At 51.1% G+C, this 20,088-nt stretch overlaps 3 protein-coding genes across 3 annotated transcripts; 1 reads left to right on the forward strand and 2 right to left on the reverse strand.

Moving 5' to 3' along the window:
• Window positions 1-270: 270 nt before the first annotated feature.
• On the reverse strand, window positions 271-2,926 carry LOC100900161 (ES1 protein homolog, mitochondrial). The gene is made up of 5 exons (XM_003741066.2): window positions 2,754-2,926; window positions 1,570-1,622; window positions 1,014-1,124; window positions 813-932; window positions 271-708 (listed from the first exon to the last, which is right to left on the reverse strand). The coding sequence occupies exons 1-5, from the start codon at window positions 2,826-2,828 to the stop codon at window positions 333-335; spliced, it is 735 nt and encodes a 244-aa protein (XP_003741114.1). The 5' UTR covers window positions 2,829-2,926; the 3' UTR covers window positions 271-332.
• Window positions 1,707-2,912, reverse strand: Spf30 (survival of motor neuron-related-splicing factor 30). Its single transcript, XM_018638646.1, has one exon. The coding sequence runs from the start codon at window positions 2,577-2,579 to the stop codon at window positions 1,848-1,850; it is 732 nt and encodes a 243-aa protein (XP_018494162.1). The 5' UTR covers window positions 2,580-2,912; the 3' UTR covers window positions 1,707-1,847.
• A 4,413-nt stretch (window positions 2,927-7,339) lies between the features above and the next one.
• Window positions 7,340-12,679, forward strand: LOC100901768 (WD repeat-containing protein 11). Its single transcript, XM_029110847.1, is given in 19 exon segments — window positions 7,340-7,443; window positions 7,653-7,803; window positions 7,900-8,020; window positions 8,118-8,234; window positions 8,237-8,302; window positions 8,394-8,555; window positions 8,661-8,821; window positions 8,924-9,065; window positions 9,172-9,401; window positions 9,515-9,781; window positions 9,884-10,017; window positions 10,105-10,251; window positions 10,332-10,464; window positions 10,561-10,848; window positions 10,929-11,091; window positions 11,177-11,693; window positions 11,809-12,001; window positions 12,098-12,326; window positions 12,413-12,679. Coding segments are annotated over 19 exon segments (3,543 nt in total). The 3' UTR covers window positions 12,631-12,679.
• Window positions 12,680-20,088: the final 7,409 nt, after the last annotated feature.

Genomic DNA, 20,088 nt, shown 5'->3' on the forward strand with positions numbered 1-20,088 from the left:
TTTTCGCCTGAAACAGTTATTTGGACGGCCCCGAGCAGGGGTTCTGGTTCGGGAGTTCCGGACAAGGATCATGATACTTCACGGTTGAGAATTTCCGCTTATCCAGGTCCCGGAGCCGTCCTCTGGGACCGCCGAGACGAGCTGGACCTCGCCGATATCTGCTGCAGGTAAGGATGAATTTGTTCGAAAAACTGCGATGAGCCACTGAATGGGCACTCGCCCCCTCCGAGAGGAACACTGGTCTAGACTAGACGAAAGGTGCCTGTATACATCCGATAACATTCTGAGTCTTTATTGTCATCCGCCGATGTCTCGAGGACGAGTTCCAAGTTCTACTTCATGAGCTTCTTCAGAGCAGCAATCATCAACCCGACGCCATCGTAGATTTCGTGGAACTTTTCGGTGTTGTACATGAAGGCCGGTGTTGTAACCACTAAGTTTGTCTCGTCGACGCAAACGTCACTCACTGTGCAATTTTCGTGTTTCGCCCCCCATGACTGAACAGCTTCGACAGAGCCAGCATAAGGCCAATTCCCATCGTCTTTATCCATACCAAGAGTGATTTTCACTCCACTGATGACCCTGGCAGCCAAGATGGGAGCAATGCAGCAAAATGCTAAGGGTTTCTTAGCTGACACGAATTCCTTGATAGTCTGTTCAACGAGAGGATCTACTTGGCAATTCGGACCGTCGACGGCGAAGGTCGATCTGCAATTTCGATGTGCAATTAGAGTAAGGAGGCGACGAGGTCAGGAAGCAGAATGTTCGATGACTGAGTCGCTATCATGTATTTGCCGCGAGGGCGAGCTTACAAGTTTTTCGCTACGCCGAAACCGCCCGGAAATACAATGGCGTCGACGTCCTGAACTCTCAGAGCGGATAGAGACTGAATCTTACCGCGAGCGATTCTAGCAGATTCGGAGAGCACGTTCCTAAAGAATCGAATTTCCTTCCGTCGCTTTAGAGTTCGTGGGTTGTAGATCGCAAGAGAAAGCTCAAGAAGAAGTAGGTACCTTTTCTCAGCTGACGGGTTCCCGCTAGCATGATCCACTGCGTGCATCTGCTCTCTATCGGGAGCGAAACACACCGGTTCGATTCCATGTCGTGTCAAATGACTCAGACAGCTGATAAATGAAGGGAACTTTTCATTCAGATTAGCGGGCTTTCTCCGCGCGCGCCCTCTGCTTCTTAGGCGGGCGGTTCCTCAGAATATCCTTCACCAACGACCGATCTGGTCACAGTTAGAGAGAGGGCGCTCAAAGAGACGATCTGGAACGACCGTGATCCTGATCGTGGGATCATTCGGCAGCGGTCGGCCAGAGGTGTGTCTCGAGCTTCCCTCTGTGCGGGGTGAGGGGGGGAAGGGGGACAGAGGGAATCGGGTCTCAGTGGAGACGATTCGGCAAAAAACTAGGTAGGCCTCGGCGACACGACAAGAGAGAGGAGAAGCAGCCCCACAGCAGCCCAGGCGGACGCAAACAGCAGTCGAATGAGTTTCTTGCGTCTCCAGTCGCGGAGTCGTATATACACAAACTCCGAAGTCTAGGGCTCAGAATGAGCAATACTCACGCAGATGCCTCATGAATTTCGCTTCCATCGTAAACTCCGGAGCCGGATAGAACCTGTTGGAGACCAACCAAACTTATTTAGGCTTGATGAAACCCGAGATGATGAACGAGATTGACTCAGCTCCAATTAACGGTATATACAGAATTTATTTTCATATTGTGGGGCCCGTCGAATTCGATTTGAACGCGTCAAATAGCATTCGGGAGACAGATCATCTGATTCATCGGCATCGAAACATCGTTTAGAAATCGGTCTATTAAACCCTGGGATCGCAACGCTCAATTGAGACCTGCAGGTCCCGGCAGCGAGTACGGATGTTGGAGCATAGTCTTCTTGACAGCTTGGTGTTTCTCCACCTGTTGGTATTCAGTCATCGGCTTATCGGCGATTCCACAAGTTCCGATACCGACTCGACCATCCACGGTTTCAGGTGTGGCGAAAATGCTCTTTTTCGTCACTCCCTTCTTCTTGTGCAAGGCTTTCATGTTGAAGCTCTGCCATTTGTTCTTGTCGGCCTCTCGTTGCTGCTCTATCTCCTTCAGTCTCTCTTTCTTCTTGAGGGCTTTCTGTTTCTTGTATTCCTTTTGAGCTGCCAGTTGAGCTTTCTTGCTTCCCTTCGGTATCTGGGCATCGCGGGGCCGGAGCTCGTTGAGATTGCACGTTTCGTGCGCGCCATACGCGTCGAAAGTCACAGTCGCCAGTCCATCTCCGGAGATTGACGTGACCGTGGCATCATAATGGTTTCCATCCTCGTTCCATGGAGCGAGAACTTTATCGCCGACTTGCCATTTGGCGACGCTGGAATTACCTTGAGCGGCCTCTCCCGGGCTCCCGCGACTTGTGGCTTGATCACCGAGCAAATTCCTTGTTAGAGACACAACTTCGAGTAGATCCTCACGAAGTTTCTTGAGATCGGGATCGTCGGGACTCGACGCAAGAGCGGCCTCTACTTGCTGCAGCTGAACATTGTATGTTTCTAACTGCGCCTGGAGCTCTCCTTTGTCCGCCATTCCTGATGCTCAATTCCGTGAACAGTCTCCTCACAATGCTCCTGATTCTCCTGATTCGAGAGATACTAGCACGAGATATCCGGCGGAGGAGCGCTTTGACTTCCCAGTTGAATAAGAATTGTCGGAGGCACGTCGTGAATCGAAGACTATTTCTGCTCTCTAAAACCTACGTACCACGGCAACCTTGTTCGATGCAAATCTTCTGGATAAATACGCCGCGCTATTTGTCAGCACTTTCGATGTCAGCATGGCAGTACTTGATGCTCTATGGACGAGTAGGGTACGTTGATTGCGAAAAGACGTCCGACCACCGAAGTAGCTTCTTAACCTCAACAACACTCGTTGTTGTTGTTGTTGAGGTTGTTGAAAACACACCGGATAGCAGACGGAGGAAATAATAATAAACAGTACTCCATATATATACGAGGAGGACGAGGAGTGAGGATTAAAAAAGGAGGAAAACCTCGATGTTAGTTATTCTTATGGGGCACGCTCGTTCCGGGAGGTGTAATGCCGCCCAGGGAGCCGCTGTTCCAAAAGTTAATGAAAATGTTCCCGACGTCATGGTGTCTCGCCACGCTGATGACCATGATCTCTACCTCATGAAAGTCAGCCCGTGAGAACACCTGAAAACCAGAGGCCGGGAGCTTGGAGCCATCGAGTATCTCAGTGATTCATTAGGCTACCTGATGCCGACAGCAGCTAGGTCTGGAGGCTCGAACGCGCGACCTCGCTGATTCCAGCCGAATCAGGATCGAGGTGTCCGCTGTGCGACATCCATGCCCGGGTGCGTTTCGCCTTTCGGTCATGAGGGATCCATCCGCGGCTGTACTTATGCTTCCGGGCATAAGGAAATCATCGATTAATTCAAGGTCATGAGGCGAAATCATAATTGAAAATAGCAAGTGATAATAGTCATTGAAAACAGCAAGCAAAAATGGCAAAATAGTAAGGTCGTTCCACATACCAGCGAAATTCCTTCCGAAAATGCCGGAAATCGAAGTGGTAAGCGACGTCAGAGAAAATGTATTCGAAATCGAGGACAGAACAGTAGGGGGATCGATGTAAATCAAAGATATATGGTCTCGCTGCTATCTCCATCGAAGTCCCAGTTCGCTCGATGATCCTCAGAGAAGTTCTTCAGTGGCTCGTCCTTCACGAGAAAGACGACAATGGAAGGGATAGGGACCGGTGACATTCCCTTTCAGGCACTTCCCAAAGGGGAGCAGCCTCCCACAAGACAATCCAGGATGTGTACCCAGAAGATTTGTACCGCGTAGCCTAACACCTGGACATCTAACCCCTATTCGATCTCATTCAGCAACGGCTCGCTGAGATGACCGAGTATATGTCGCTCGACAGCAAATCGATGTTCTTAGGAGTCTGGCGATCGATTCTCTCGGTTCTGTACCAACAGTCGGAAGCAATTCGAACAAACGGCGATCACCGTGAGAATCTTCGCTACCTTCCTCCGTGCCCTGTGCCCCGAGCCTCATTTATCGAACACCCTGCTCCCTTGGACTTGTGTCCTGTAATTTCAGTTCAGACGAAACTTGGAATAAGGATCAGTTGAAGATCGGACGGAAGATCTGTTTCCGCTTGATGCGCCTTCCGCTCGACAACTGGGATGGCTCGTATATATCGGAGGCAAGTACTCGAAAGGGGAACGAGCGCGTGTGATTCCTCTTGATACAGATAAGTTTGCCTTTAGTATAGGATCGATGTTTTCCTGATGGGGTCGAAAATCGATCCGTGACGATGATGAAACGCGCCGAAGAACCTTTTCCTTCACAACCCGCGAAGAAACAAGCAACGGAAAGATTATCCCTGAAGAAGGCGGGAACCGGAGCAGGCTTTCCGAAACCTGGAAGTCTCATCTTGACCCATCGTTCTCTGACGGCCTAATCAAGTCCTTAACTCAATACGACCCCTGGAACTCGAACCCTGGTCTGCAAAATGTATTTTGTATTCATTTGCGGAGATGGAAGTCGCCCCGCAGGCCCTGACACTCTTTGTAAGCAAGAGGGGGTATGATGGCGGGGGCAGCTAGAAGGCGGAGCCGACGGGAGTCAAGACTTACCACCAGAGCTGTGCGCCGCGCCCCGAGATCGCCGGCGATCGTCGCCGCCGAGCTCTGAGCTCCGCCGCCGCCGAGCTCTGAGCACGGCGTCCTTCTGAGCGCGCCGTCATGATCCCCATGGTAAATAGTCAAGAGACCTTTCGAAAGATTTCGGGAGACTTCCGGAGCGAATCGAGGGAATACAGAAGAAAATGTTCATCAAAGTCAAAGGAAGAGAACCTGGGCCGCGCTCGATGTGCTCGCTTGATGATGAGAATCGTGGACGACACCTCATCTCTTCCGAGAATCGAGACGATCCATAAGTTTTTCTGTCGACTCCTCGCCGCACATCGAGAGACGAAATAGGAATGACGAGCCTGCCGTCTTGTCTTCTCATACCCGATAATCGAGAGTTCTTGCAGGATAAGTGACTTAAGAATGAATGAACCTAACTTGTGCTCGCTCTTCGATTCCTACTTTCGCCATTCCGAAGCTTACTCCCTCTTTGGTGCCCTAGCTCGCTCCTACTTCCCTCATGGAGCTCGCACCGGGTAAGAGAGAACCGCGGCGCGCCGTGAGTCTCAAGTCCGCTGAAAAACGCCGCGGCGTCCGCCGCCGCCGCCTCTTTCTTCGCCTGTCGCCGCCGCCGGGAAAAAATTTGATGGCGCACAGCACTGCTTACCACCCACACAGAAATATCAGGTGGGGAAGTGAGGGCGAAGGCAAACAGATTGCTGATGCTGAGAAAACGAGGCAGGAGAATCGGTTGACGCAGGATTCGGGCGTTGTGAGGAAACTGTGAGTAGAGCGCAATTAAGATACCGGGGAGCCTCGTGGAATACCACCGATGGGCTGAAGACTATCATCGAGAGCGTTCGGTAGAGGACGAAGACGGAAGGCAGAGGGCTAAGGAGAGTAGCCCCACATAGAGAGACAGCGGACAAGCGCTGAGGAAAAGGGACTGAAAAAACACAGAAAGAATTGGTCGAGGAAAACCTAGTCTTCTGAGTCGGTACAGGCAGAAAACAAGGCCTGACAACCTTGGGTATAGAGCAGCGATATGACCGCTCCAGGTTAGCAAGTCTTCGACAATCACCTCCAAACACGGAGTCGATTGAGAGAAATGGGGGCTTATGTGACAAAACTTGATTCGTGCTTGTAGTCCGTGAGGGCAAACGGGGACTGCTAGCCTAGCTAGCCTTTGACACCTAGGTGGTCGAGTGTTCGATAGAACTCTGTCGATCTCACCTGTTCATGGGCATCATCAAGAGGAGAGCATCGAGCGGAAGATTCAACATTAGTAAGAGGATCCGGCGTCGAATCGCACGGTGGAAACGGCGAGTCGTACAACTAGTATCGAGGAAGAGTGATCTGATGATCTGCAGCGGAAGATGATTTCGATTGCCAACTCGACACCGACTCAGAGTGCCCGATTCTCGAATTCCCGACTCTCAGACGAGAGAGGGGTCAAGTTGGGCGAAGACTGGAGACTGACAGACTATGCCTCGTGAGGAACACTAATAGGAGGAGGGTACCCACCGACCCGAGTCGGGCCTACTCTCCTGCTTAGGAGGTGTCCACTGCCCTCCTAACGGGTCTCAGAGCCGAACAGCCTCCCGAGATGTCGGGCAAACTAAACGAGATCGCTTCAGGAGCAAGGTGAGCTGACGGTGGGGTGGCGAGATATCTCAGCATTGTGTTCTCCTCCTTTCATTCACTTTCTCCCTCCCGAATCCGGGGAACCTCCGCTTCTGGAGATTCTCCCAAGTACTCCCGTGTTCGCGGCAGACGTAACAGCGAAGAGCTGTCAGTTATGAATTATGAATATGAATATTGGCGCAGCCAAAAAAGCACGTGGGCTCCTAATCTGTCCCGCTCGACAAGAGTAGAATAATCCGGTTTACGAGAGCAGAACTACACAATGGTTCGCCATCTCCCTTTCTGAATCTGATCCCGCGCGGCAAGTCCTTCGAAGCCATGATCTCATCGTCAGCGGCAGGACCCCAATATGGATGATCAGAGATCACCGACATCATTGTTCCAAACAACCCAGGCCAGGCCTGCGGGACTGCGGGGAGACGAGACGACCAACGACGACACACAGTTGTTGGTCTTTCGGAAACAAATCGCTTTACCGCTCTCTTAACGGCTCCTCCGAAGCCGTGAGACGCTTCGACTCGTCATCTTTCATCCCCTTTCATGGCAAGAAATTCCTCCCGCAGAAAAGAATGAGCGTACACAATTCGTGGCGTATTGGGAGCTACAGAGGAGGCCGCTCCCTTCGGCGCGCGAATTCGAACGTATCAAGTAACGAGCGGTGACGAAGTTCACTTATTCGAACGAAAGCCTCGGGAAATTCGACGTTCGGGGAATGAAGATATCGTCGACTCATCTCAGGCCGGGGACGTCCGGCCCAAACCCGGCTCCGAAAATCTCGAAGTTTCCGGGTCCGTTCGGCAGGAGCGGTCCCTTTGTTTAGCTTGGATCGCTCATAGTCCCGCAGCAGAAGCAAGTGCTCCTCTGCGGCGACGACACGACCGACCGCGACGACCACCGGCAACATTGCCGTCATAACAACAATATCACTCAAACTTGAGCAAAGAGAGTGAAGTGCCGCTCAGCCAAAAGAATTCGACTGAAGGAACAACATGAGGAGTATCGAAGGATCTTCGTGACGCACGAGCACGGCTCAGTCGATGACATGTCAGACGTCACCGAAGAGAATCCGACTCCCACTGTCGTAAAAGTGAGCCCCAGACTCATTTCAGGAGTGCTCAACGCGAACAACAAGGATGCTGTCGACTGGTAAGGCAATCTCTTCGGCCCACGACGAATATGACCATAACCGATGATCACTGGCTTTAGAAACAGCTGTACAGCATCAGGTGGAAGATCATGTCTGTCTCCCTCCATCTTGACAGCTGCTCAGAGCTCCTCTTGTAGCCTGGCCATGATCCGACAGGTCGAGACGTTCGTCTCCCCATGGTTTGAAAGTGTTTTTGAATGTGTTACAGGAGCCCGCATGGACTCCTGGCTTATGGCAGTCAGAATAACATAGTCGTTGTGGGATGCGGCGGAACAGCCCTGGTCCAGACCCTGCATGGCGGGCAGAGACACGACATAACGAGAATCCGTTGGTCTCGTCATTTGCATTACCACGACCGTGTAAGTTGCCGTGAGCTTGTACGAAGACATTCCCTGCTATTCCCCGGAACCGCGTCTAACCATCCTAATGCATTTTGATGTCCTCGTATTTTGCAGGTGCGACCTTACAACCTCCGATTAGCGGCAGCCGATCTCGGCGGAGTGGTCACGGTTTGGAATGTCGCGAGTGGAGACATCAAGGCAGAGTTGGCTCAGCCGGGTCACAAAACCATCATCGGTGAGTTCCCAAGTCGAGGAATAGCGGCTCCTGAACTGTCTCCCCCAGAAGTACCGAGAGAGAGAGAGAACTTCGACGTCGCGCTCAATATTTGCAGACATGCACTGGATGGCATTCAACGATGCTTCATATCCTCTCCTGCTCGTATTGTACGATCAATCGCTCCTCTTGCTGTGGGACACCGAGCGCGAAGTCCTGGTTTGGAGGAAGGACTTCGGCAAGAAATCAATGGCAGATTCACCGCATTCAGCGTCGACCCTTTCACCGAAGCCGCTGTAGCTTGTAAGGGGTCCTTCTGCAATGGGAATTCTTTATCGCACACAAGAGAACTGTATCGGACGACGGAATGACATTTTGGCTTTTTCCGTGATAGTTGTCTCGAGCGAATACATCTGGCTGCTGGATGACCTCACTCCAGCAAGACCGCCACAGAATCCCCTGAAGAGATTGGGGATAACCATCCCCCCGGCGCCAGGGACTGGGAGCGCGGCCCAGACGCCGACAGAGAACCCGCGGAAAAGCAGGTTGCTCAGTGGTACGTTCGTCAAGCGTATTCCTCAGGATTCATTCACTTGAGCCAGCTTCCAGACACTCACCAGAGCTTGGTACCTTCTCCTAGGAATGCAAGCCATGTTTCAAGGTGGAGCTACGAAGGGTGCCCACAGCAACGTTCGCGACCATGAGGCAGACGAACGCGACGGTGCTGAGTGTCTGAGCATGATGCACTCGGCCGCTTTCAGGGATCATTTATTCTTCGTTTATCAGAGGCACATTGTGATCGTCGACATCTGTATACAGCAGGTTAGTCGACGAATGACCTCAGCATGCTGCAGCGAAGCCTCCGTCGTTCCATGAAGATCTATTCATACGATTACGTTGAGATTCGTTGTCCGTCCTCCCCAGGTCATTGGCACAGTACACACCGAACGCAACCATATTGGATTTTTCGCTGTCCGAGAATGTCGCAACACCGGTAGGCTCATATGTCTTCATGAGACCGGAGTTGTAACAGTACGCCAGAGGAGACCATGTGATACAAGTCAAGGTGAGCCATGACGATCACAGCTCTCGAGGAATCTCGGGGGCTGATTCTTGTCTGGAATCACGTGTACGCTCCCTACCGAGATTGTGACCCCGAAATCCTTTTCCAGAAAGTCGGAAGAACTCTGAAATGAGCTACCCAGCCAACGAAATACGCCACGACCACGACATCCAATACGAGCTTGTATGCTCTTCAGAAGCTTATCGAATGATCCATAGAAACTCGAGGATTGTGGCCTTCGCGATCTCACCTGTGGAGGACTGCAGAGCAGCTGTCGTACTCATGGATGGCAGAACTCTCTTCTACCAGTTGCGCGAGAGAGCGGTCGATTCCGCCGCGGTACGCTATCTCCGATTACTATACCGAGAGCGTCCGCGCCATATCGCCACCTCCTTCCTCATTTGATCAATTGCAAGCATGTTTCCGAAACGGACTTGATTTTCGCGCTGCAGGAGAAACCGCGTTTCGTCATTTCGAGCAATTTCGAAGCCTTGTCAACCGTGCCTCACTGCATGAAAATGTGCCCTCCAGTAACATTCAAGAATTGGCGGACTTATCGACCTTTGTTGGCGTGCGCGGTCGCCACAGGAAACATCCAGGTGGTCAACGTTGCAACGGGGCAGGTGGAAAGGAACATCTGTGTGCATACGACCCCAGTCAGGGGGATCGAATGGACAAGTTTGACGAGTTTCCTGTCGTTCGCCAATGCCACCCTGCAGGCAAGTTCTTCAGATATACTGCTGAATTCGATTGCTGCTCGATACTGACCATAATTGTACCCTGCCTTACTATTTATAAAACATTTGACTCCTCGCCCTCAGGTCACTGCTCAGCAGAATAGCAATGTGAAGAACGAGTTGTTTCTCACTGAAGTGACGTCAGGGCGAGTGAAACAGCTCCGAACGGACAGAGCCGACGAGAAACCCATAGAACTCCTTGCTGTCTCCAAGCATGGGTACGCAACGACTCTCTCTGACGAGCTCTGACACGGTAGTGCAGGAGTTCGCTTCGGCTATTGATATTTACGCCTCTCTCTTCCCAGACAATACTTCATCGTAGCGTTCAGAGACCAGCCCTTCGAATTATGGGATCTGAAGAGCTCGACTTTACTATCCACGGTGTCGCAGGATTTCAAGAGCATAACTTGTCTGGAATGGAGTCCCAAATCGGCGCTCAAGAGAAAACACAGGTAAGTCAAGCTCAGTGCACAAGGCGGACCAGCTGGGGACTCGATGGAAGACTCGGACGAAGAAATAAGTTGTTTTGCAGTGAACAAGGCGATGAAATTTCGAAACAGATCGATCCGATCTTCTTGAAGCCTCTCGCGAATGATATCAGCGATGAGAAATCCTCTCGAAGCTTCATCAAAGAGCACTTTCTCGCCGTAGACTCCCAGAGTAAGGTACGCCCCGAGACAGTCGATCCTGAATGAGGAGCAGAATTATGAGATGTCGGCTTCGATGAGAGAATATCCAAACTGACCTGAGTCTTCTCCCAGGTGTGTTTCTTCACCGTTGAGGGCTCGGTGCTCAAAAGTAACATGCGGAACCTCGTACCGGTATCATCAGCTATAACCTGCACCGCTTGGAAGGCGGATAAACTCGTCCTCGGCGACCTAGACGGAAATTTGAGTTTATGGGATATAACGACGAAGAAAAGTGAAACCACTCCGAGTCAGAGAGGGAGCGTCAAGAAAGTGGCGTTCGCACCTGGTCGGGGGAATATGAAACTCATAGTTCTCTTCGTTGACGCGGTCGAGATCTGGGAAGCGACCGCCGACCACACGGTATGTTTCACAAACTTCGTGCCTCATTCTTTTCGCCGTCTGGCTCTCCTCCTAATCACTCTTCGTTTCAATGAAAACAGATGAATCGGCTTGCGTCGCTGAGAATTGGCAAAGGCGAAATCTGTCATGTTGACTGGGCCGATTCCGTTAGTCCGTTATTGGGTTGGATCAACGGCAACATTTCAGTAATGGACATGGAGCTGAAACAGTCTTCAACGCCGATCGCTGAGCTTTACTTCGAAGGTTAGAAGCGAGTACACCGAATCCGGATATCGCACAGCGCTCTAGACATATGTACGTACGCTTGACGCGAGTTGTCTCTTTCCAGAGATGCCTTTCTTACCCTCCGTCCTCAACCCGAACTCGACTTTCCACTTGAAGTCTGTACTGCAACACCTACACAAAGATGCTCGGAACTCCGATGTCTATGAAGCCATGAAAGACTTCAAGCTCCGCGAGGATACCGCCCTGGCCCGAGGAATGTTGGCTGATCTCGACCCCGATATCTGGGATGATCTTTGCAAGTCTCAAACCGCACATAAAGCATATTTGATTGCTCAATTATTCGGCGATGAAGAAGCGATCCGTTTCTGGACCATGTTCAAGTCGAAAACCGATCAATCGAAACGTCTACCGACATCATTCGACCTACTCCTCGCTCAAGACGAGTACCGGGAACAACAGCTCGAAAGAGCTCTGCTGCACGAGAGCAAGCGTGGTAGCACTTACCAGCTCACCCAGTTATGCGTCGATGAATTTCTTCTCCTCGGCGACGCTGATCGAGCGATGCAATTGTTATTGGAGACTGAGCCTCCAAACGAATTGTTCACGCACGATGCCTTACGGTGAGGTTCTCGATGAAGCTTCCGATTCGCCTGATCTATCTCATGAGGATGAAATCGAGAACGGAGTACATGAGCTAGCCAGCTGCATAACTTCATATCGATTGCGTATCCACAGCGCGTGCCTGATTGCCTGTCTGAAGAAAGAGAATAAGTCTCAGTCGGTCGTCAAGCTGGTAGCAACGAACCTGATAGCTTCCGGGAATACCGAACTCGGGGTGCAACTCCTCTGCGTGATCAATAAGGCTCTCGATGCCTGCAGGTACTTACAGAGTAATGGACAGTGGGATAAAAGCATCTGGCTCGCCAAGGTAAGTCTTTTCGTTCGTGTCTTCGAGTCCGGAATGGCCCGGAATAACATATCGATGCCCTCGTGAAGAATTTTCTCCATAAGAGACTCTTTGCAGTGCTCTCTGGTGAAGGAAGAAGTAAGTGAAGTCGTGATAAAATGGGCGGATTATCTACAACTCGTGGGAACGAATCAGCGCTGTCAGTCCGCGCTGGCTCTCCTATCAATCGGTGAAATCGTTCGCTGCGTCGAAATGCTGGCCTCGAATCAGATGATCGAACGCGCCGTCCTGCTTTCAGAAGCCGCCGCAGATGCCGGCTTTGAACTCGTTTGGGAGAAAGCTAAAAGTGAGTCTCATCAACTCGTGATTCCCGGAGCGGAGTTCTCGCGGCATCGATGATAGTTTCTAATGAGTTTCCCCGTCTTCTCACAGAGGAATTCCGCCCCCCTGGACTGTATTTGACGTATGCTCGTTATTTGCATGCGATCGGGAATTCGGAGATGGCGCTCACCTATTGCATGAAGGCCTTGGACATTCCAGAAGCAGAGGATCTTAAGAAAGAAATCGAAATCTTGCTCGACGACGCCGCTCACAAGCCGACACAGAACTTGACGAGACCTCGGTCGTCCCTGTTAGACGAAGACAAATAATTATGAATTGACCAATGATTAGAGAAATGAAGCTATATTTTTTGATAGATCCATGTGGCCGATTTTTTCATCCATGATCCGAACCATCGGCGGTGCGGCTCGGAGGGGTTTTCGGCCCGTTCCGGACTCCGACTTTTCGCTCAAGTTCAGTTTTTTTCAATGAAGCTCCATCTTGACTCCCATTGGTCTACAGAAGGTGGAGTGAAGGGTTAGGGGAATCTTGAAATTCGGGGAAATTGCGGAGCCGAGAGCTCTCAATTGAGGTTCCTAATCGCCATTCTGGATTTGACGCGCCGCTGCTAATTGACTCCGAATTTCGGCAACGAATCGAAGCGACGGTTGGTACGCTATATATATACATAAGAAAAAACGTGGAACAAACTTCGGGAGAGCCTCTGTCGAGATCAGGTCCCTGATGGGCACTGGATCGATCCCTCATCGAAGCCACCTTTTCTGTGGTCTCGGTGACGGGAATAATTGAGAAATTCGAATCATGATAGCATATGTCAATGATGAGCTCCACCTGATTTCGATGATAGGGACTCGGGCGACTGAGCGCAACGGTCTGATCCACGGAAACCTCGAATCGCTCCGGGATCGAGTGGGTGCATCATCAGAGGGCTCCGCAGCGCCCGCATCCGAGTGTGAGGCAACGCGGAATCGTCATGAATATCAATCGCCAATTATTTCCAACTGAAAATCTTTCGATGAGCATTGGCAACACGATGTAGATCGTCGTCGACGAAGAACCAGTACCGAGATCATTCTGACATACAAAGGAAAGCCCTCTCTTCGACACAGGCCCTCTACAGCGGGCGTCGGTCCGAAGAGAAGCTCGGGCTCGCATTGTTCCACGCAAAGGGGTCCTCGCCACCGAGCCTAATTGAATCATTATCCCATCCTCGCTTCATCTGATCATCAATGATTATCATCTGGAGCGGGATACTGAGTAGGAAGGTGAACTTTGTTCTTCGCCCTTAGCTCGTTCTCAGAGCTCCCTGCTTCGTTGTGTTGGATGGCGCGCATCCGCTATCAGAATCACCAGGCATCGTCAATGGAAAGCAGGCTGCTGAGAAATGTACATACTCGTTTCTGAAACCGAGGATGCGGGTTACTGCTAGTATTATTCTATTCCGTCGCTTACCGTCGAGAGACCCCGCCCCGCTCCAGCCTTCATTGACTCGTAATTCTTCGTGAGCCACGAAGAGCCCCTTGCATCTGATTACCTACTTCCCCTGTCGACTGCAGGAAACTCGTCGGGGAAAGCCGATAGATGGGCCGAGATCGTATATCAATTATAATATTGGCAAAAGTTCAGCAGAAGTCGTCTTAAAGCCTGTCCTGCAGGGCCTACCGAGAGCTGATTGAGGAGGGGCGACCGAAGGCGGATCTTGTTATGGACAATCTTCACGCTCTACGGGAATCCCGGACTTCACTGGTTAGGTACCGAGACAGAAGTAAGGTGACGGGATGGTCTTGTTCAGGGCCTCGGAAGTTGCTCGAAAATGTCGGTAGAGACCGGAGAATGATTGAGGAATCATCAAAGGCGACTCCGAAGTTGAGTGAAATATTTATTGATTTTCAGAGCTCGGGGAAATCGTCGACCGCGCCAATTTTCCTTTCATGGCTCGCTGGAGACTAGGAGAGGCCCCCCACAGGAACTCACGATTTGTAAAGCCGCTCAACTTGAAGTGCCTTCCAATGGAGAACAATGTACTCCAAAATGAGTACAAGTTGAGAGAATAGTTTTCTCCGTAGGTATCGAATACAGTAGACTTTGGCTGCCGCGCTCATCTTCCTTGAGGAGCCTCCTCCCGCGGCCAGGAAGCCAGAAAAAAGAAGGAGTGGCACGGTCGTCGATAGATTTCACGAATACCATGGATCGATGATCATCTCGCTCCCTGGTGGTGTTCGGAAAAACAAGATGCGCAAAAAGAAGCTCTCGTCCTTATATCCCCTATGCGAGCCCGCTAGATTCTCTGCGACTGATCGTTCTAAATAAATAAATGTCTGAGGGTCGATTTCGCGCATCCAGGGGTCTGATCAGAAAGCCACAATAGTACCCGAAGAGGCTGCACGAAGGCGCCCGAAAATCACGTGGCGATATCTCTAGATCAGGATTATATCAAAGACAACATCAAGCCTTGAGCTGAGAGCGGGCACATGGGTACAGCGGACCTGGAAGTCGCCGCTGCAGGCCGACCTCAAGTCGTCATTCTTTCAAGTATTTCTCCACGGAAATCGTGCTCAGAATTACGATTCGGAACCGAGACGAACCGAACTCCCGGATTGGCCTGCACTGGTTCACAAGAGTCATCGCTGGCAGAGGCAGGATATTGATCCTAATTAGATGAATTTTGGAGAGGAAAACTGATAGGACTCATAATCGGTCATTGATCATCCGCCCCAGACAATTCGACGAAAGAGCCGAAATCCGTATACCAGAAGCAGAAGCAGCTGATTCTCTCCCGCGATTCCTACTGTCGGATTTTTGAGAGCAGTTGACCCTTCTTCCGGACATCCACGGCTCGAATCTTCCTCGTGAGTCATCCGTCTGCAAAGATCGGAGAGTCCAGCTCTCCACCAATCTAATTAGGGGGACGAACTTCGTGCATCAGGCGAGAGTTATAGCGTGGAGTCTCCCCCGACTCCTGGATGCCCAAGCGTACTTCTCGATGAGGCCGATGGGACGGACCCAATACTTGTTCGGAGACCGGCTCAAGAAACTTTCTCCTTCGATTCCCCAGACAAAGTCCTCCTCATGAGAAGAGAAGCGATGTCCGAGGGAACGACAAGTCGCCTGCCAAGAGTCGGATCTCTGCAAGAAGCCGCGGCGGCGATTTTCGGTAGGGAGGCAGAGGAATCTGCGGATGTTCGCAGACTTGACTGGAAAATCGCCGCGAAAAGTTCACAGCCCCACTCACGAGAAGTCTGAGAGGATTGCGTAAGCTCTTCGAGAAGGATGAACAAGAGTGATTAGTAATCAGATATGTGTGAGTCGAAGTGACTTCAGCAGGAGCAACACATGTGACTGCTGCGGATAGGAACTTTTGCAAGCTGGCGTTTCGTTTCTCCATCCAACGACGATGGTTCCCGTGAACGTTTCTTGACCCCTGCCGACTTGCGGTTCAGCTATTTGTGCCTGGTTTGAGCTTCATCTCTGCTCAATGGGACCGATAGGTAACTTATCGGGTAACTGGCGAACGGCGACGAACGAACCGAGTAATTTCACCCGACTGAATCCGGATACATTCTCGTTAAGTGAAGAACCGCGCATACAAACACTGAAAGCAAGTGAAAGGGATCGCCTGATATAGCAACACTGGTGCTTTCGACGCTCAAAAATCGCTTGAATGGGAAGAATTCTTTTTCGACATGAGAGTCAAAGCTGACCTTTGACCGACCAGGGACTCCAAATGAAGTTGTATCTCGCGGATCATGCATCGGCATCCCATGTTATTTCCCCAACATCCGTCCGTGTCCCATATATGTAGGTGTTCTCTTTAGAGTCTAGAGAAGCGTACGCCTCGCGCGAGGATGTTTCGACGGCGCCAGGGAGTCTTTCGATTTTCTAGGAGTAGAATTAATCATGCCTCCCCTCGAACGGAACCTGAACAAGAACGCTCGAGGTTCGAGAAATGTTGCAAGATATTAGACACCCCTCAAAAAGCAAGGGTCGTCGCTTCGGGTAGGTATGTGGAGGTCATCGACCGAGCTCAGTTTCTGGAGGATATTCGAAGATCCAGATGATAGATTCACCCTAGAATCATCACAATGGCATCAATCCGGTCCTTTCAGGAGACAGGCACACAAGAATGATGGATGAATAACATCTTGCTCAGCCTCAATTCCAAAGGTTGACTTTCCTTCTCCCTCCCTCCCGCCGAGTAAGGCAACGTGACTCGATTTCGCTCCCGGAGGGGGGGCCGCCGATATCCGCATTGTGCGAGCCACTTCTCCAGAGGTCGATTGTTTATCTCCGTCGTAGCCCGCGAGCTCAAGCTCCGCCCTAAATGATAAGAGCAGACCAAGGTCGCGACACCCGGGTAAAAATACTCCGCATGATGAGCAGAGAGCCCGCATCGCCTCTGCCCGATCTCATAGCGAACAAACTATTCCTGTTGCGAAGAAATCTCATCCTCGTGAGGATATCGATGATTCATCCGTTATTTGAATTAATTTCCAGACTCTAATTCATTCTATTATTGCTACCACGCTATTGTACAGTTGTAGCTCTAGGTGATTCATATTCATTCTCAGAGCGTCCAGCAAGGCTCATATTCCACATGAATCTCTACTAAACGTAGTCCTCACCTTCTAAGTCTACTTCTATCCCGCCCCCACCCCGTGAATCCCGACATCTGGAATGCCTGCTCCACTCATGTCTCCCCTTCGTCGTATGATCCTGAACTCTTCGAGTCCAACACTATGCGCTCTCTGCTCATAAGTGAGTAGCCTTGGGTGCTTTCAGTGGACATTTTTCAGGTGAGCCCACGCTCCAGCGGAATTTTTCATCCCCCGTGGACGTGCATCACATGATTTCCCCCCCCTCATGAGTCTTCTACGTTCTTCTCGGGGCCCTGTTCACTCGAGAAGTATGAGGTCACCCCTTTATGAGTCGCCTTATGCGAAAAAATTGATCGACCGCCAGGGATTTGGAGGCTCATCAAGAGATTGTTCGGAATCATCATCGCCTCCAACGGAGGACCTTTAGTCAGTGACTACTATGTACCCTACGCCGCAACTCGGAAACGATGGAGCGCAGATACATGACTCGATCTGGATGCCCTCGCGCTGAACGGCGCCGCGGTGCCAGCACTTTGCGCACGAGGTTTGGATGTGTCGTCTGGGATCCGGTTGCGTTTACCGAGCTTGACTAACGGTGCAGTCGCTTCAAGAGCTTGGATCCTGTCACTGTATGATCCCTCACTCACAATTCCTCAATTCTCTTTCTTGGTGAGCCATGTATAGGATTCCGTTTTGCGGAAATCGTAGGCGACCGTGGGCAAGCCCGACCGAGGGATCGAGCCTCATGTCAGACCTTGACTTCAAGAACCCTGAGAGAACGAAACTTTGACTCCTCAAGTACACCGTGAGTCAGGCTCCGCGGTCGAGTGATTGGCCGATCGCCCAGCTTTAGGAGGGAATCAGAGAGGATCGAGATCCTTCTTCGGTCGTTGTAATCTCGGAACGGCGGGGAAGTCCATCAAGATTTAGGCGCGGATATACAGGGGCGCAGGGGGGAGGGCTGGTCAGGACCACCAGAACATTCTAGAAGTTACTGGTGATCTTCGTGCTGCCGCGACCCGCATGGGCTCTGACCACAGGAGCTGTATGATGACGATTCTAGAGATCGCTCGCGAAGAACACGCCCATACCCCTGGTCACTGCTGCGGAAGACAGCCATGAATCATCGACGGTAGAGACGTGCTCGGAATCGCGCGGCTTCGAGCGAAGAGTGGCGTCGCTGTACCTATGCATCTTTCTCTTTTCGTTAATTTCAGCCGTCAATCGATTTCGATCGCGTGAGAATTGGTCTCTCTCCGTCAAATTCGAACGATTCTTCCCGAACTGTGACGTCAAAACAACATCCAAGTATTGGCCAGGAACGCCTCGAAAAGCGTTTCTGGGCAGGAGTGGCTATTGTGAGAAGCGGCCAGGAAAATTCGGACAGGTAGCTTGATGGGATAATGGTCTCGAGGTTTGATTAGAGCTGCTCAGACACATCAAAAAGCGAATCCCGAATCGAAAACCGATACATCAAATCAAAGAAGAAGAAAGTGATGGCTTGATCTCGAAGTTTTTGCCGGAGCGTTTGCACAGCGTAGACTCCTGTTTGCTCAACGACGGGCATGGTACAGGAAGTGAAGTTCAACAACGGTGGAAGGCGGTGGAGGCCGTCGGTGGACTTATGCGACATTTATTAAGTCCCTGTCATTCGCTAGAAACCGCCGAACAATGACAGAAGATTTGCAGTCTTGTCGCGACAGGAGCGGCCACCGCCGACGAGCTCTCCTCTTTTTTCTGCACCCCGGCATCGTATCGAATGATATTGTGGCGATTCTCGTTCCTTTTCTTGACTGTCTGTCGGACTGACTCTGTGGCTCGTCTGAGAGCCGCTTCGATATGTCCTTGGCGCTTACCAGGAGGAGCAAATACCTGCGAATATACAATGTTATTCCATTCCCGCCGGCAGGAATCATTGCGAGCGAGCCAGCCATTTCACTGCGGATACGCTTTTGGAAAAAAACCCCGCTGACAGCTTCGCCCTTCTGGCGGAGACAGTATCGCTCATTGCGCAGCATCGCTCAAAAGCGGCTCGGAGTTCCGGATTGACAGCTCAATCCCATCGGGCCTTGCATGGAAACTTAGAGCGCAAGCTTCGAAACTTTCGGAGGATCGATGCGTATACGTGAGGGGAATACGATCGAGCGGACTCGAACAAGATTTACGATTTCTCGAGGCGGCCCATGGCAAGTCGCTAAGAGTTTCTGATGACGTCGGAGTTAGCGAACATGAGCGCCCAGGAGGATTCTGTCGCATGCACTCCTTGCTTCACCGAAATATATGATATCCACAGAAAGCAGATCATCAAGTCGGAGAAAAATCGCTTTGAAATTCGGAGAGACATCCGAAAGTATTCTGAATCTTCTGAGTATCTTACGAACATCTCGCTCAGGTTGCACGATCCTGCATCTCATATCGCAGCACAGAAAGACTTAAAATCTTGATGATACCATCGGAAGGTGGACAACATGGCGGCTTTCGGATCTGCGGAGATAATGATGCGTTTGGCTTCCGCCAAAGCGTCCCGAATACCGAACGGTGTAATATGGTCTTGCAACACGGAATGGTGACCGAAACCCGTAAACATTACACACATTACGGAACGGGAGGCAAAATTCTTCTGCCTCACAGTATCGTTCGTTGTTCATTTGTACGTCGCGGAGCGCTCTCGAACTCTATCTCCCGAGCTTTTCCCTGATTCTCGCGGTCAGAGCCCGATTCTCTGATTTCCCATTCCCGTCGTTCCAGCGAAGTCTCTAAGTGGTCTCTAATGCGGAGTAATTCGGACGAGCGACGTACATCTCGATAGACGGATAGCCGAGCGATGAGAAATATCTCGAGTACAATCACGGAAATTCTCCCCTGGAGACGATACTTCTTTCGGGCATTTCTTCTTCCGTGCGGTAGTGATGACTACGATATGAGCTTATGAATGTATTCAAAACGATTCCGAGGTACAGGAGACGGCTCCAGAGACAGCTCCGCACTTTCGGAGTAGCGCGCCGCGACTCCTAACCACCATTCCCTCGACATCGAATAAGCTGAGTGAGCTGAGTGACCTGTGCATTACCTTCAAAACCGGCGTCGCCCGACGGTGTACTCCAAATTCCGGGCTGACGTTTTCCGCGGCGGTGCCACGCTGAAGCTGAACCGTTGTTTTGAAACTGAAAG

Source organism: Galendromus occidentalis, unplaced genomic scaffold (assembly GCF_000255335.2).
Source record: "Galendromus occidentalis unplaced genomic scaffold, Mocc_1.1 scf7180000077121, whole genome shotgun sequence".
NCBI classification, from domain to species: Eukaryota; Metazoa; Arthropoda; class Arachnida; order Mesostigmata; family Phytoseiidae; genus Galendromus; species Galendromus occidentalis.

Bases quoted from the DNA above. Each gene is read 5' to 3' on its own strand.
- Spf30 (XM_018638646.1), bottom strand. From the start codon at position 2,579: ATGGCGGACAAAGGAGAGCTCCAGGCGCAGTTAGAAACATACAATGTT.
- LOC100900161 (XM_003741066.2), bottom strand. From the start codon at position 2,828: ATGCTGACATCGAAAGTGCTGACAAATAGCGCGGCGTATTTATCCAGA. The intron at 933-1,013 runs GTACCTACTTCT...TCGATTCTTTAG, and splicing joins AACCCGTCAGCTGAGAAAAG to GAACGTGCTCTCCGAATCTG. The intron at 709-812 runs GTAAGCTCGCCC...TCGAAATTGCAG, and splicing joins TTCGGCGTAGCGAAAAACTT to ATCGACCTTCGCCGTCGACG.